Source organism: Symsagittifera roscoffensis, chromosome 7 (assembly GCF_963678635.1).
Source record: "Symsagittifera roscoffensis chromosome 7, txSymRosc1.1, whole genome shotgun sequence".
NCBI classification, from domain to species: domain Eukaryota; kingdom Metazoa; phylum Xenacoelomorpha; order Acoela; family Convolutidae; genus Symsagittifera; species Symsagittifera roscoffensis.
In genome coordinates this window covers 11437438-11452137 of record NC_087068.1, presented here as the reverse complement: position 1 = coordinate 11452137, position 14700 = coordinate 11437438, and the positions used below count along the sequence as shown (strand labels likewise).

The following is a 14700-nucleotide window of genomic DNA, read 5'->3' as shown; positions in this document are numbered from 1 at the left end:
TTAAGGTTTTCAATCAAAATTTTCCAAATTGTATTCTGTTCGGTTTTAATAGCAAATTGAAACTAATTGATTAAAATTTATTCAATTTATTACAAATGACGCTGCTGCGTGGTTTTGACAAAACCTGGCTAGTTGATGATTCGAGACACAGTCTTGACTTCCCAAAAGTAGACCAGCATCAGGAGGGCAGAAATTTCATCAGGAATGAAAATAACGTCAAATCTGATGACGAAGAAAATGACGATGACGACGATGAGACAAAAACATCTCAACGGAGCTTTGTGAAGAAGTTTCCACCCGTTATCAAGTGAGTTGAACATTTTTCGGATCTCTTTAACTATATCCCCCCTTCTGCAAAAGAGGAGAGGGAGGTAATCGTTATTAGGTATAAAATTCTGATATGCTTAACCGTTGATTTATTTCTTTAAGGGGCGATACTCGTTACTAGGTACCCGAAGGGGGATTTAGTAAAAGAGATCCCATCTTGTAAAAACGATTTATACACGGAGGTCAATTCATTTATGCAAATTGCTATCGCAATGAAGACAACTGGGCTTTAATTTTCATTCGTCTATTATGAAAACCTAGGCTGATATATTTCGTTAACTTTCCCGAAATAATTTAACCTTTTTGACGGACGCATCTTCCCCATGAAGGGGGGGGGGACGCCCTATGATTTTGGCAGTCTTTTTTTTCACTGAAACCCCTGATGGAGTAAGTTTAGCGTAATGCGACAACTGACAACAAAAATTAATTCGAATTTAAAAAAAAAAGTAGTTAGTCTCACCACCGCGGTCGCTTCAAGAGGGTAGGATTTAATAGGAAAATTTAGAGCCGGTTATCGCCGCGAAGTGAGCTTAAACCAAAATTTTGTCGTTAAAAATTGATTTTCAAAACTTTGCGAGCTGTAGCTTTTCTTAAATTTTGCGATCTAGGATTTTCTCAAGGGGGGGGGGGGAATGGTGGTATTTTGAAAAAAAAAAAATAGCAAATTTTGTCGACTTCTTTAAGGTCGACCACTTTTTTTTCGAGCACTCTTAGGACACTATAAAGTCTCCATTTTGGCCAAAATTTATGCGCCACAGGCTAATTAAAAAAACTGGCCAAAAAGAGCTTTTAGGCACTTTTAGAAAATTATAACCAAAAATTGCGTTTTTTCGGCACGCGCTCCCCTTCAATATTAGTATATATTGGTGCCATTTAGAATATCTTAAAAAACTACTAAAGGGGGACCCTTTCGGTTGACAGGGAGTCGAATCCTTGAGACGGGGAGGCGTCCGCCCCCGCCCCTCTTCCTAAATGTGCCCCTGACTATAAATGATCTTAATTTGAAGATTTTTAATTTATGAAGGCCCAAGCACCAAGTGCCCGTCCTGCGCTACCCTGTGGATGCAAGGAGGAGCAAGCGGGTGTTTGAGATCACCAATGCCAGACTGAAAGGCAGGAGGGCCCTGTTCCCAGTGAAGAAGAAGATTCCCATACAGCGCTTGATCCCATTGACTATAGTGGCGGAGAGCGAAGACTTCAGGGTAAGACAATGGGGGGGGGGGGGGTTATTTTCATTACCAAAGGACCGAATGCGTGAAATTTATCAACCAATCAACGCCCTTTAAACTGCCCAAAACAGACTGAATTTATCCATATTTATTGACAAAAAAATAAATAAACTAATCAATTTGAGTGAAACTGATAAAATAGTAAGATTGATTTTATGTCTTCAAAACCTATTAAAAACTGATTCACAATTAAAACGAAACAGCTCAAAATTGACGGAAAAATGACAAGAAAAAAGAAAAAATCATCTTCTTCACCGCTCTCCAAAACTTCTTAGACAGTCTAGTTTTATTGATCGTTGCTGAATTCAGCTGTAGCTGTATAAATGAAAGATCTTTCAAAGATGATGTGGTCTGGGGTTAAAGGTAGATTGTCCGCGAAATCGCTTTCATTATGCGTCAATAGTTGTCCGAAAAGTAGCTCTTCGGTGTCCGCAATGACAGAAATGAAGATATCCGGAGAGGCACAAGTTTGGAGGGATTGCTCCATTAACCATTTGAAAGATCGTCCCCCCAGATCAATAACAACTGATCATTAAAATTTGAAAACTTGCTTAGAGCAATCAAAATTTTGTGATCAGTAGTTTATCGAAAACTCTTGATTCAACACCTAAATATGTGACCTTATAAATTGCTATAAACATTTATGGGGTGATGTATTTACGCAATGAACCTAAAATTTTCAATGCATATAGTCAATGAACCTAAATTTTTCAATGAATGTAGTTTACCAATCACGAAAAATTTATCAATAAAAACTATTTTTGATTTTTGTTTTAGGAATTATCAGCTGTTCAAAAAAATTAGGGAGAGAACTCTTTGGGTGATTAATGAATCAAACTTTCCGATTCTCGAAATGGAGCAACTCTCCTGAACTTCTACATTTCTTTTATTCCGAAAACTGAAGAGCGGTTGTGCGGACAATTATTGACGCATGTGGTACTGCTACTGCGCTTGCAGTACTGAAGCCTTGAGAGACCTTTATTTATGTAAGTAATACCTATGTTTTATTATATTAAAACATTGTCCAAGGTTACTGGAGTGCAAACCTTCGGTTAGCAGCTGAAGAACTCAGTCTGTCAAGTAACTACGCTTAAACAGCAGGACTTAGAGAAAATAGCCAAAAAACAGCAGAAAAACTTAATTCCTTGGAACTATAAATTAGTTTTATCTCAATTCAGTCGCGTAGGGTATCACATGGCGCAGTCGGCAGGGTTGTCAGCACAAGACAATCGCTCAGACATGGGAATACCAGTATTTCGGGCATCAGCGAGCTTAGATCCACCGAGGCAATTTAAAACTTGGTTAGAACAGTTTCCAATGGCGGTCACAGTGAAGGAAAAGGTCAATCTAGAGATTATGCTTGAAGACCCAAAAGAAATAATGGAAGAACCACGCCAAGACCAGAAAAATTTAGAAATGGGGAAAGATGCGAACGCCATAGCGGCGAGAGAACTAAGAGACAAACTAGCCAGATACAGGATCGTGCTTGAGAATGGAAAAAGAGAGCCAGAGGCCTAGTAGTTGGCCACAACATCTACTACAGAAAGGTACAAAAGAAAAGCGTAACCAGATTAATCTTTTCTTGGTTCTTACAAAACAGGTTCTTGCTGTCATTTAAGGAAACGTCGAGCTAGTAGCGGATTCATTTCAGAAAGTAAAATGTGTAACATACTAAAGATGCAACTTCTTCAGAAAAACACAAGAGCAGGTAGAGATCTTAAAGGCAATTCACGCAACACTAATTATACAAGCAGAAAAATCTGAGATGGGATTTCAGGAGGATGAAATTGTCGTTGATTTATCTTTTCAAAAACGAAAAAGATAACTATCCAGGACGCGCTGACATATGAAACACTTGCACCAGAGGAGTTGCTCAAAATGGCTATCAAATTCGAACACAGCAAAACTAACCAGGTTGGCGTTTCAGTAACAGCAAGGACCCATAACTTGGGTATCAAAACGAAATGAAAACCAATAATGGCAGTATCAAGTAAAACGGAGAGAACAGGAAACTACTCTTCAAAAGAGACATCAATAAAAACAAAACAGCTATAAAAACACAATCATAAGTGGATAAAAGCACATTTCAAAATGGCCACTGGGAATTTAGCCCTGCCATGGGAAAAACGTGTAAGAATTGCAACTAATCCAATCAATTCAAAAAAAAATTGTGCAGATTACAGCAGGTGAGTGAAATAACAAAAGGTTAGGATATATCGGATTGAGAATGTAATTTAGTAAAGAAGAGTTTGGTTTGTGAGAAGAACTCAAATTCTTGTCCGTACAAGCAAACAAACCAGTTGATATGTAACAGACAGAATAAAAGAACCAAAACGGTCATAACTAACTAGAAGAAGTAAGATAACAAAAAATTGACCTAATCAGAGATCCAAAGATCAACAAGGTGAAACCACTAAAAACCTTGGTCCGAATTGAGAACCAGATACTTCAACTAAAGGTGGTAACAGGTAAGCCGGTATCATTCTCAAACTGGGCAACAACAAAAAAATCATAGATAGATCAAGAAAACCAAAATTATTACTGGCAGAGAAACTAAACTTGGCGGCTCAATTTGTACACTACAACAAACAACCGATTCCCATATAAGGGGCTCTCAAAACAGACTGACAATCAGCAGGCTGAGAGGTGAAAGGAGCTACTTTACTAGTCACAGAACGCAGATCCAGATGCATATTGGGACTGGACCTCTGGGGTCAAGTCGGAAAATCTACCATACAAAAGCTGGCACCAAGGGATTTGTCAAGATTTGACATGCTACTGTGCGTGCAGTCAGAAGGTTCGAAATTTAATTATTACAAAAATTTAAGGACCTATTTAAAAGACAAGAAACTTCAGAAAATCATATAAGGAGTTCAAAATCCAATCACTTCCTTTGTCCAATTCATGAAACAGGGAAGAGAAAACCAATTCACATACCCAATTAGGAACAGTTGGAATGCAAAATTTAATATCGGCAGTTCCTATTAAGGCACTCGAAAAAAGGACCAAAGATTGTTTTATTGTACCATTTGTGATAACAGTCAAGAAATATGACTCGATAAGACTTGCATTAAATGCGAAACTGATCAAAAGGCATTTAATAAAAACAAGTACCAAATGCCAAATGTCGATTAATTGACAGACGGGCAGGGTCAAATCGCCATAGAAGAAAAAACGGGTACGTTTTACTCTATGGTATTTGATTTAAAAATATTCGTTCAGTCAATTAAATTTGGTTGTGAACCTGTGAACACAGCTCGACAGTGCAATTTTAACTCGTAGATGGTAATGCTACAGGAACAAATAGAGTCCTGACAGGATTTTACAGAGTGGGAGATATCCCAGCCCAGTTTCAAAAAACCAAGGACAGGACAACTAACCAAGCTAAAAAATACATTCTGCTTTCTGGACGATATACTCATCAGTCAAAAAGTGAAGAACTAAAACATGTAAAAATTAGTGAAGAAGATTATAAAAAACTTGAACGAGGAATATCTGGCAATGAAAATTTCCGAGTGTGAATTCTTCAAAAATGAGGTAGATTGATTAAACCATCAGCTATCAGAGTCGGTGTTTTTAACCAAAATTCACTAAAACAGGCTATTCAGAAACTCAGCCCTCCAAAATCACTAAAAAACTAGGTAGTTTAAATCAAGTGTCTAAATATATTCCAAACCCAGCACCAAAAGAAAATAAACTTTTAAAAATTTGAGACTCCCACTGAATAAATTTGAATGGGGGGAGAAGCATACAACCGTCTTTGAGAGTATCAAAAACGCAGTTGCAAATATCTCAGAAGTAATTTATTATAATTCAAAAAGGAGTTACTAGAGTTAAGTGTGACGCAAGTCAAAATGGTTTGGTGTTCACCTTAAAAAATCAAACAAGGGGGAATGGGCTACAATCTCTTTTGCATCTAGATACCTAAACCTCAAGAACACAAAATATTCTTTCCATGAACTAGAACTCCTTGCGGTTGTTTGAGCAGTAGACAGGTGCAAACACTATCTTCTAGGTCATTAAATTATCATTGCAACTGACCATGTCGTCAGTCCTGGATACAAAAAGATCAAACACTACATACCGATCTAGATTGACCCGGTGGTTAGATAGGTTATTGCCCTATCAGTCCGAAATAGTTCGCATTCCAGGGAAGGACATGGGAATTGTTGACTTTTTGTCAAGGCAACTGCAACGTGATCCATGGCCCGAATCCGAGTTAGACAAAAAATTCGTAGTTATAGCAATCGATCCTTTTCATAAAGCTCTGGACTGCATGAGCAGTAGGCTAGAAAATAACGTTCGGCTCTCAACCGGAACGAAAACGTTCTAAGACATTCTAGAACAAAAAAGTACAAAACTCATCACCTCATGGATGCTATGGCAACCAAAACGGTCAAAAAAGAACAAAACTTAACCGGAACGAGATAAATCAACTTTCGCGACCGTCCAAACAAGTCATCATTCACTTATACAGCTACAACTAACTCCAGCAGCGATCACAGATTCAATGTGTCTAAAAATTTTATGAGAGAGGTGAAGGAGAATATGATTTGCTTCTTTTCTGTTATTCTAAAATAATATGCTCTGGCACCAATCAGGAAAACAAATAGTCGCAGCCAGAGGCTAAAAATTTTGCGCCCATACTCAATGCAGACAGGAAATTTGGCATGAAGTTTGAGTGAGTTCGTAAGTGAAAAGACCAGCGCTAGAGGAGAAAATTTGACGCACAGAAAAACTAATATAAGTAAGAACTAGAGAAAGTACTATTCCAATGTCAGTATTTTAACATTGCGCGAAGCAAAAAATTCAAAAAACGGCCATTTTGAAACTCTTAGATTCACCAAGACCCTCTGAACAAAATGCATAATTTTTTCATCAGTTTTCTACAATTCATCAGATTTCGGGTCGCAGGCAAGGATCCCCCTCTTTCTTCAGTATTTCGTCCTCTGACTACCTTTGGCACTATTTGGAGCACCTTTTGCGCCAATATATGATAATTTTGAGGGTGAGCGCGCGCCGAAAAAAACCGATTCATTTTGGCCAGTAGTTTTGGAAAAATATGTTCAAAGAAGGGTTTTTCTGATGTTCAAAGAAGGGTGATGAATCGCTTTTTTTTCGGCGCGCGCTCACCCTCAAAATTATCATATATTGGCGCAAAAGTGCTCCGAATAGTGCCAACGGTAGTCAGAGACTGAAATCCTGAAGAGAGAGGGGGATCCTCGCCTGCGACCCGAAATCTGATGAAATGTAGAAAACAAATGAAAAATTATGCATTTTGTTCAGAGGGTCTTGGTGAATCTATGAATTTCAAAAAGACCATTTTTTGAATTTTTTGCTTCGCGCAATGTTGAAATACTGACATTGGAATAGTACTTTCTCTAGTTCTTACTTATATTAGTTTTTCTGTGCGTCAAAATTTCTCCTCTAGCGCTGGTCTTATCACTTACAAACGCACTCAAACTTCATGCCAAATTTTCCCTCTGCATTGAGTATGGGCGCAAAAATTTTAGCCTCTGGCTGCGACTATTTGTTTTCCTGATTGGTGCCAGAGCATATTATTTTAGAATAACAGTAAAGAAGCAAATCATATTCTCCTTCACCTCTCTCATAGAGTTTTTAGACACCTTGAATCTGTGATCGTTGCTGAATTCAGCTGTAGCTGTATAAATGAAAGGTCTTCTAAAGATGATGTGGCCTGGGGTTAAATATAGATTGTCCGCGAAATCGCTTTTATTATGCGCCAATAATTGTCCGCAAAGTAGCTCTTCGGTGTCCTCATTGACAGAAATGAAGATATCCGGAGAGGCTTAAGTTTGGAGGGATTGCTCCATTAATCATTTGAAAGATCGTCCCCCCAGATCATTAACAACTGCTCATTAAAATTTGAAAACTTGCTTAGAGCAATCAAAGTTTTGTGATCAGTAGTTTATCGAAAACTCTTGATTCAACACCTAAATATGTGACCTTATAAATTGCTATAAACATTTATGGGGTGATGTATTTACGCAATGAACCTAAATTTTTCAATGCATTTAGTCAATGAACCTAAATTTTCAATGAATGTAGTTTACCAATCACGAAAAATTTATCAATAAAAACTATTTTTGATTTTTGTTTTAGGAATTATCAGCTGTTCAAAAAACTCAGGGAGAGAACTCTTTGGGTGATTAATGAATCAAACTTTCCAAATCTCGAAATGGAGCAACTCTCCTGACTTTCGACATTTCTTTTATTGCAAAAACTGAAGAGCTATTGTGCGGACAATTATTGACGCATGTGGTACTGCTACTGCGCTTGCAGTACCGAAGCCTTGAGAGACCTTTATTTATGTAAGTAATACCTATGTCTTCTTATATTGAAACTTGTCCAAGGTTACTGGAGTGCAAACTTTCGGTTAGCAGCTGAAGAACTCAGTCTGTCAAGTAACTACGCTTATATCAGCAGGACTTAGAGAAAATAGCCAAAAAACAGCAGAAAAACTTAATTCCTTGGAATTATAAATTAGTTTTATCTCAATTCAGTCGCGTAGGGTATCACATGGCGCAGTCGGCAGGGTTGTCAGCACAAGACAATCGCTCAGACATGGGAAAACCAGTAATTTGGGCATCAGCGAGCTTAGATCCACCGAGGCAACTTAAAACTTGGTTAGTACAGTTTCTAATGGCGGTCACGGTGAAGGAAAAGGTCAATCTAGAGATTATGCTTGAAGACCTAAAAGAAATAATGGAAGAACCACGCCGAGACCAAAAAAATTTAGAAATGGGGAAAGATGCGAACGCCATAGCGGCGAGAGAACTAAGAGACAAACTAGCCAGATACAGTATCGTGCTTGAGAATGGAGAAAGAGAGCCAGAGGCCTAATAGTTGGCCACAACATCTACTACAGAAAGGTACAAAAGAAAAGCGTAACCAGATTAATCCTTTCTTGGTTCTTACAAAACAGGTTCTTGCTGTCATTTTAGGAAACGTCGAGCTAGTAGCGGATTCATTTCAGAAAGTAAAATGTGTAACATGCTAAAGATGCAACTTCTTCAGAAAAACACAAGAGCAGGTAGAGATCTTAAAGGCAATTCACGCAACACGAATTGTACAAGCAGAAAAATCTGAGATGGGAACTCAGGAGGATGAAATTGTCGGTGATTTATCTTTTCAAAAACGAAAAAGATAACTATCCAGGACGATGAAACACTTGCACCAGAGGAGTTGCTCAAAATGGCTATCAAATTCGAACACAGCAAAACTAACTAGGTTGACGTTTCAGTAACAGCAAGGACCCATAACTTGGGTATCAAAACGAAATGAAAACCAATAATGGCTGTAACAAGTAAAAACGGAGAGAACAGGAAACTACTCTTCAAAAGAGACATCAATAAAAACAAAACAGCTATAAAAACACAATCATAAGTGGATAAAAGCACATTTCAAAATGGCCACTGGGAATTTAGCCCTGCCATGGGAAAAACGTGTAAGAATTGCAACTAATCGAATCAATTCAAAAAATTGTGCAGATTACAGCAGGTGAGTGAAATAACAAAAGGTTAGGATACATCGGATTGAGAATGTAATTTAGTAAAGAAGAGTTTGGTTTGTGAGAAGAACTCAAATTCTTGTCCGTACAAGCAAACAAACCAGTTGATATGTAACAGACAGAATAAAAGAACCAAAACGGTCATAACTAACTAGAAGAAGTAAGATAACAAAAAATTGACCTAATCAGAGATCCAAAGATCAACAAGGCTATTCAGAAACTCAGCCCTCCAAAATCACTAAAAAAATGAGATCATTCCTAGCTAGTTTAAATCAAGTGTCTGAATATATTCCAAACCCAGCACCGAAAGAAAATAAACTTTTAAAAAATTTGAGACTCCCACTGAATAAATTTGAATGGGGGGAGAAGCATACAACCGTCTTTGAGAGTATCAAAAACGCAGTTGCAAATATCTCAGAAGTAATTTATTATAATTCAAAAAGGAGTTACTAGAGTTAAGTGTGACGCAAGTCAAAATGGTTTGGTGTTCACCTTAAAAAATCAAACAAGGGGGAATGGGCTACAATCTCTTTTGCATCTAGATACCTAAACCTCAAGAACACAAAATATTCTTTCCATGAACTAGAACTCCTTGCGGTTGTTTGAGCAGTAGACAGGTGCAAACACTATCTTCTAGGTCATTAAATTATCATTGCAACTGACCATGTCGTCAGTCCTGGATACAAAAAGATCAAACACTACATACCGATCTAGATTGACCCGGTGGTTAGATAGGTTATTGCCCTATCAGTCCGAAATAGTTCGCATTCCAGGGAAGGACATGGGAATTGTTGACTTTTTGTCAAGGCAACTGCAACGTGATCCATGGCCCGAATCCGAGTTAGACAAAAAATTCGTAGTTATAGCAATCGATCCTTTTCATAAAGCTCTGGACTGCATGAGCAGTAGGCTAGAAAATAACGTTCCGCTCTCAACCGGAACGAAAACGTTCTAAGACATTCTAGAACAAAAAAGTACAAAACTCATCACCTCATGGATGCTATGGCAACCAAAACGGTCAAAAAAGAACGAAACTTAACCGGAACGAGATAAATGAACTTTCGCGACCGTCCAAACAACTAAACAGTAAGAATTTGCTGCAAACAAACACTTTCTCTCATATTCAACCCAGTAAACGGCCGGCAGAAATTCTAGAGAAAATTATACAATTCAGAATAAATCAAAAAACAAACAAAATGAGTGAGCAGCAAAACAGACCGCACGACTGGTGGTCGGAGACACCACAGGAAAGTTGGAGAAGCGAGGACAGGGAGGAAAACCTAAGGGATCCGCGCTGAAACCGATCGTTGAGTAAATCGAACGAAATGTCAGAGAAGGAGGAAGTCACTGAAACACTGCAGAGAACAAGAAAAACAATCAGGGGAAGCAGGAAAAACCGAAACAATTCGGAAAATGAGACACGACAACAATCAAGAGTGAAATGGGCACTGTCAGAGGACCAACAGAAAGAAGCGGATACTCGACTGCTCTCTTTCTGGCAGCTGATTGGAGGACAGTCAATTACCCCACCGAGCATCACACGCAAGCTGGAGGCAGCCACGATGGAAAACTAATCAGCATTGACAAGAACTTCAGCATTAACCCGCAAAATTGGACAAATCGCGACCTTTAGGTGATAGAAGTCGACCTAACGACAACAGAAGAGAACGAAGAGGAAGAAGAGGTCTGCACAAAAAAGCCACCCCGCCAAGCTAGCCACCTGTCAAGAAAGGTCAGCGAGAAACTGTCAGAACTTAACGAGACTCTTCGACAAGATCCTTCTCGCGGAGCTCATCTCGGAAGATGCCTGGATGATTAGGCTCAAGAGAGTGGTCGAGTGGGGGGATAAACAAGTATTCGAAATCTTGGAACCCTTTACAAATCCCCTATGGAATAAGATGGCTTTATCAGACGATTGCATACTGGTTGACATTTTCCTCGCAGCACCCATACAACTAGGCCCAGCCCTGATGAAAATATTCATGGAAGGCACTCAAGACAGGAAGAATTGTTAAAAGTATCAAGATACCTGTGGTGACCTCATATGCATAAAAACATCTGGAATGCTCAGCTCTGCAAACATCGCAGCTCAAAAAGAGAAGTGATCAAACCAAGGAGAGCCTGAAAATAGTTAGAAAAGGAAAATCAAGCAGAGACAAGAGCCCGATGTTCAGAAAACTTACAACAACACGAGGCAGGGAACGAACAAAAATACTGAAAATTTTATTAGAAGCAAACGTTAGATGGAACGAGGAGCTCAAAGATGCAGCGACAAAAGACATCGGGTGGATTATAGACGCACCAGGACAAACAAACCCGGAACTAAAAAAAACAATTCAGGAAGCCAGAGGAGAAAAAGCTGCAACAGCAGCTAACGAGTCAGTACCGGAGGAGCCAGAACAAGATAATGAGGAGACTGGACAGTCGAGCTCAACTCCTCGAAAACCACAGAAGGCGAGAAAGCTAAACAAGGTTGACGGATGAAGGAGTATCACGGAACCCACATTGGAGAATCGAACTAGACGAGGGCTAACGGATAAAGAGGGCGAAAACAATAGAAATTTGCAATTGAAATTTCAAACTCTTAGAAACTGAGAATAAGCTCTTATTGTGATTATAAAATTCTTTACTTTGAGTACAAAAAAAATTTCCACCCGAGGGAATATGTGGTACTGCAAGCAGTAACGAAACCTTGAGGGATATATATTTATGTATGTAAAACCTTTGTCTTATTAAATTAAAACATTACTCAAGTTCAGTGGAGTGCAACTGGAGTGGTTAGCATCTGAATAACTCAATCTGTCAAGTAACTACGCTGATATCAGCAGGACTTAGAGAAAAGTGTTTAACAAAAAACAGATAAATTGAAGTCTTTGAATTTACAAATTAGTTTTATCTCAAGTCAGTCGCGTAGGATATTACATCGCATAATAAAAGCGATCTCGCGGACGATCATCTTTAACGCCAGACCACATCATTCACTTATACAGCTACAGCTAACTCCAGCAGCGATCACAGATTCAAGGTGTCCAAAAATTCTATGAGAGAGGTGAAGGAGAATATGATTTGCTTCTTTTCTGTTATTCTAAAATATTATGCTCTGGCACCAATCAGGAAAACAAATAGTCGCAGCCAGAGGCTAAAATTTTTGCGCCCATACTCAATGCAGACAGGAAATTTGGCATGAAGTTTGAGTACATTCGTAAGTGATAAGACCAGCGCTAGAGGAGAAAATTTGACGCACAGAAAAACTAATATAAGTAAGAACTAGAGAAAGTACTATTCCAATGTCAGTAGTTCAACATTGCGCGAAGCAAAAAATTCAAAAAATGGTCATTTTGAAACTCTTAGATTCACCAAGACCCTCTGATAAAAATGCATAATTTTTTCATCAGTTTTCTACATAAGAATCACTCGCTATTTCCGATGAGCTGAAACGATCATGGCTTCAGTCAGTAGCGGATTTCGGGTCGCAGGCGAGGATCCCCCTCTGTCCACTTCAGGATTTCGTCCTCTGACTACCTTTGGCACTATTCGGAGCACCAATATATGATAATTTTGAGGGTGAGCGCGTGCCGAAAAAAAAACCGATTCATTTTGGCCAGTAGTTTTGAAAAAAATATGTTCAAAGAAGGGTCTTTATAGTGATTTGTGAGATTAGAGTTTATCCTAGATATAGATATGTCATTTCCTTGAAGGTATTCGTTGACTTTCGTAATTCAACAAAAACACTAAATAAGTATATTCTAAGATATTATCTATTCAAGGATTCTAGGACTAATTTTTATTGTACCCCCCCCTAATTTCAGGTGTTGCAAGATGGGGATGAGTGGGAGCGAGTGCAGTTTGCGGTGAAGGAGAGAGCGGCTGGATCTAAAGAACATCATGACGTTACTGAAGAGGAGCAAGTGAGAGTCGGTCCATACATGCTATGCACAAAGTGTGCCGGCTTCAACACTAAGCCACAGAGGTCACTAGTCAATTTAAAAAAGCTTTTGAATTGTTTTTCATTTTTTTTTAATTTTCGACTTCTATACTCCACAGAGGTCATTAATTATTTTTAAAAAAAGGTTTTACTAATTTTTGACTCCCTATATGAACATACTTTCAATTTATGAACATTTTTCTATTCAACATACTTCTCCAGATTTTTTTTGAGAGAAGGCGTATGATTCACTAAGTCAGTGTATGGTTAGGCTTGCCCAATTTTGCAAATCAGAACGGACTTTTCATTATAAAGGCGCTTGAAAAAACGAGACTGCTCGTAACAAAGCGAAACCTCCTAATGTCTATTCATGAAACTTTCAAAAAATATATTTAGTTTTTTTGAAAGCCATCCCCTACACGTTCTGTAAAAAACAAAACGACATTTAGTAATTATACAAGCAGGTTCTCTAACAGAAATTTTCAATGATCGTTTAACCTCAAGAACCTATCCAAACACTTTAAAAATTAAATCAAATTTCAAGGAATCAAACATTGAGACTATTTCGTTTCTACCAGTTCCCAGAAATGAATTTTTGAACGTTTAATTTTAGAGCTAGTGTAATCACATGTAGACAAATTTATTACATTCTAAAACACAGTATGGTTCCAAATCAAGAAGTCGCACTGTTGATACCATCATTACGATGTTAATTAAAGGTTTCAACGTCGTAAACGAACACAAACCTAACTGTTTAGAATAAACTTTTATCCCTCAAAAACGATCTTGATACGGTTGATCACTCTAACTATCTAAGAAAACTGAATTTCCAGAAAACAGTGCTAAAGTTTTGAAAAAAATTACCCTGACACTCGTTATCAGTACATCGAGACAAACTCTTTGACGACTGAACTTAAACTGGTATCCTTCAGAGTCTCTCAGAGACCTACTCTAAGCCTTTTTAATTTCATACATTAGCAGTTCAGTCAGTTACAGCATTTTCAGTTAGTGACAGCTAACACAGGGTTTTTTGTATGCAGTTGAGATTGTTCTGAAGTCCACAACCAAAAAGACTATACTGCTCCCTTACATCAAATGGCTTTGCAAGAATTAAACAAACGATTTGTTGAAACAAAACATATTGACACTAAATGTAAGAAAAACAAGACCATGAGCCCAAAATGCTGAAGAAAAATCGGTTATCTTTTTAAATGACACCCTAATTGAAGATTTACAAAATTTTGAGTTTCCTGGAATTCATCTCGACAACAAAGAGAGTTTCCATCAGCATGTTGGTTAACATAAGTTTTGAAGTTCTGTAGAGTGTTTTTTGAACTGCGAAAAGTTTTATCAGGACAGCAGTTAAAAATTGCCTTCAACAATTATTTGCAACCATCTTTTTTAAACTCGAAATAAAAATCAGAGGGCTAAGTAGAATACTTCCTTCATAAGCGTAAGATCCAATAACTGAAATAATGCATAAAAATAAAACATACTGTGAGAAAATTTTTGGCCAGCAAAGTTTTGAAAGTAGCCGGGAAAGTGATTCGACAAGAGTGCCAAATGTTTCCTTTGAGATATGCGATAATTAAACACAAGATAAACAATATATACAAAAGCACAATTTGTAATTAGCAGTTAATAAACAAAAATCAAGAGGGGATCGATTAGACCTAGGGCTTAAAAAA

The 14700-nt window shown here is 38.0% G+C and overlaps 1 protein-coding gene across 1 annotated transcript in view; it reads left to right on the top strand.

Annotated features, from left to right (window-relative positions):
* LOC134851836 (uncharacterized) overlaps positions 1-14700 on the top strand; it is a 29743-nt gene continuing 15043 nt past the window's right edge. The window contains exons 1-3 of the mRNA XM_063868098.1: positions 1-307; positions 1352-1529; positions 12897-13057. Of these exons, the coding sequence (XP_063724168.1) occupies positions 96-307; positions 1352-1529; positions 12897-13057 (551 nt within the window). The 5' untranslated portion in view covers positions 1-95. The remainder of the gene's footprint in view (positions 308-1351; positions 1530-12896; positions 13058-14700) is intronic.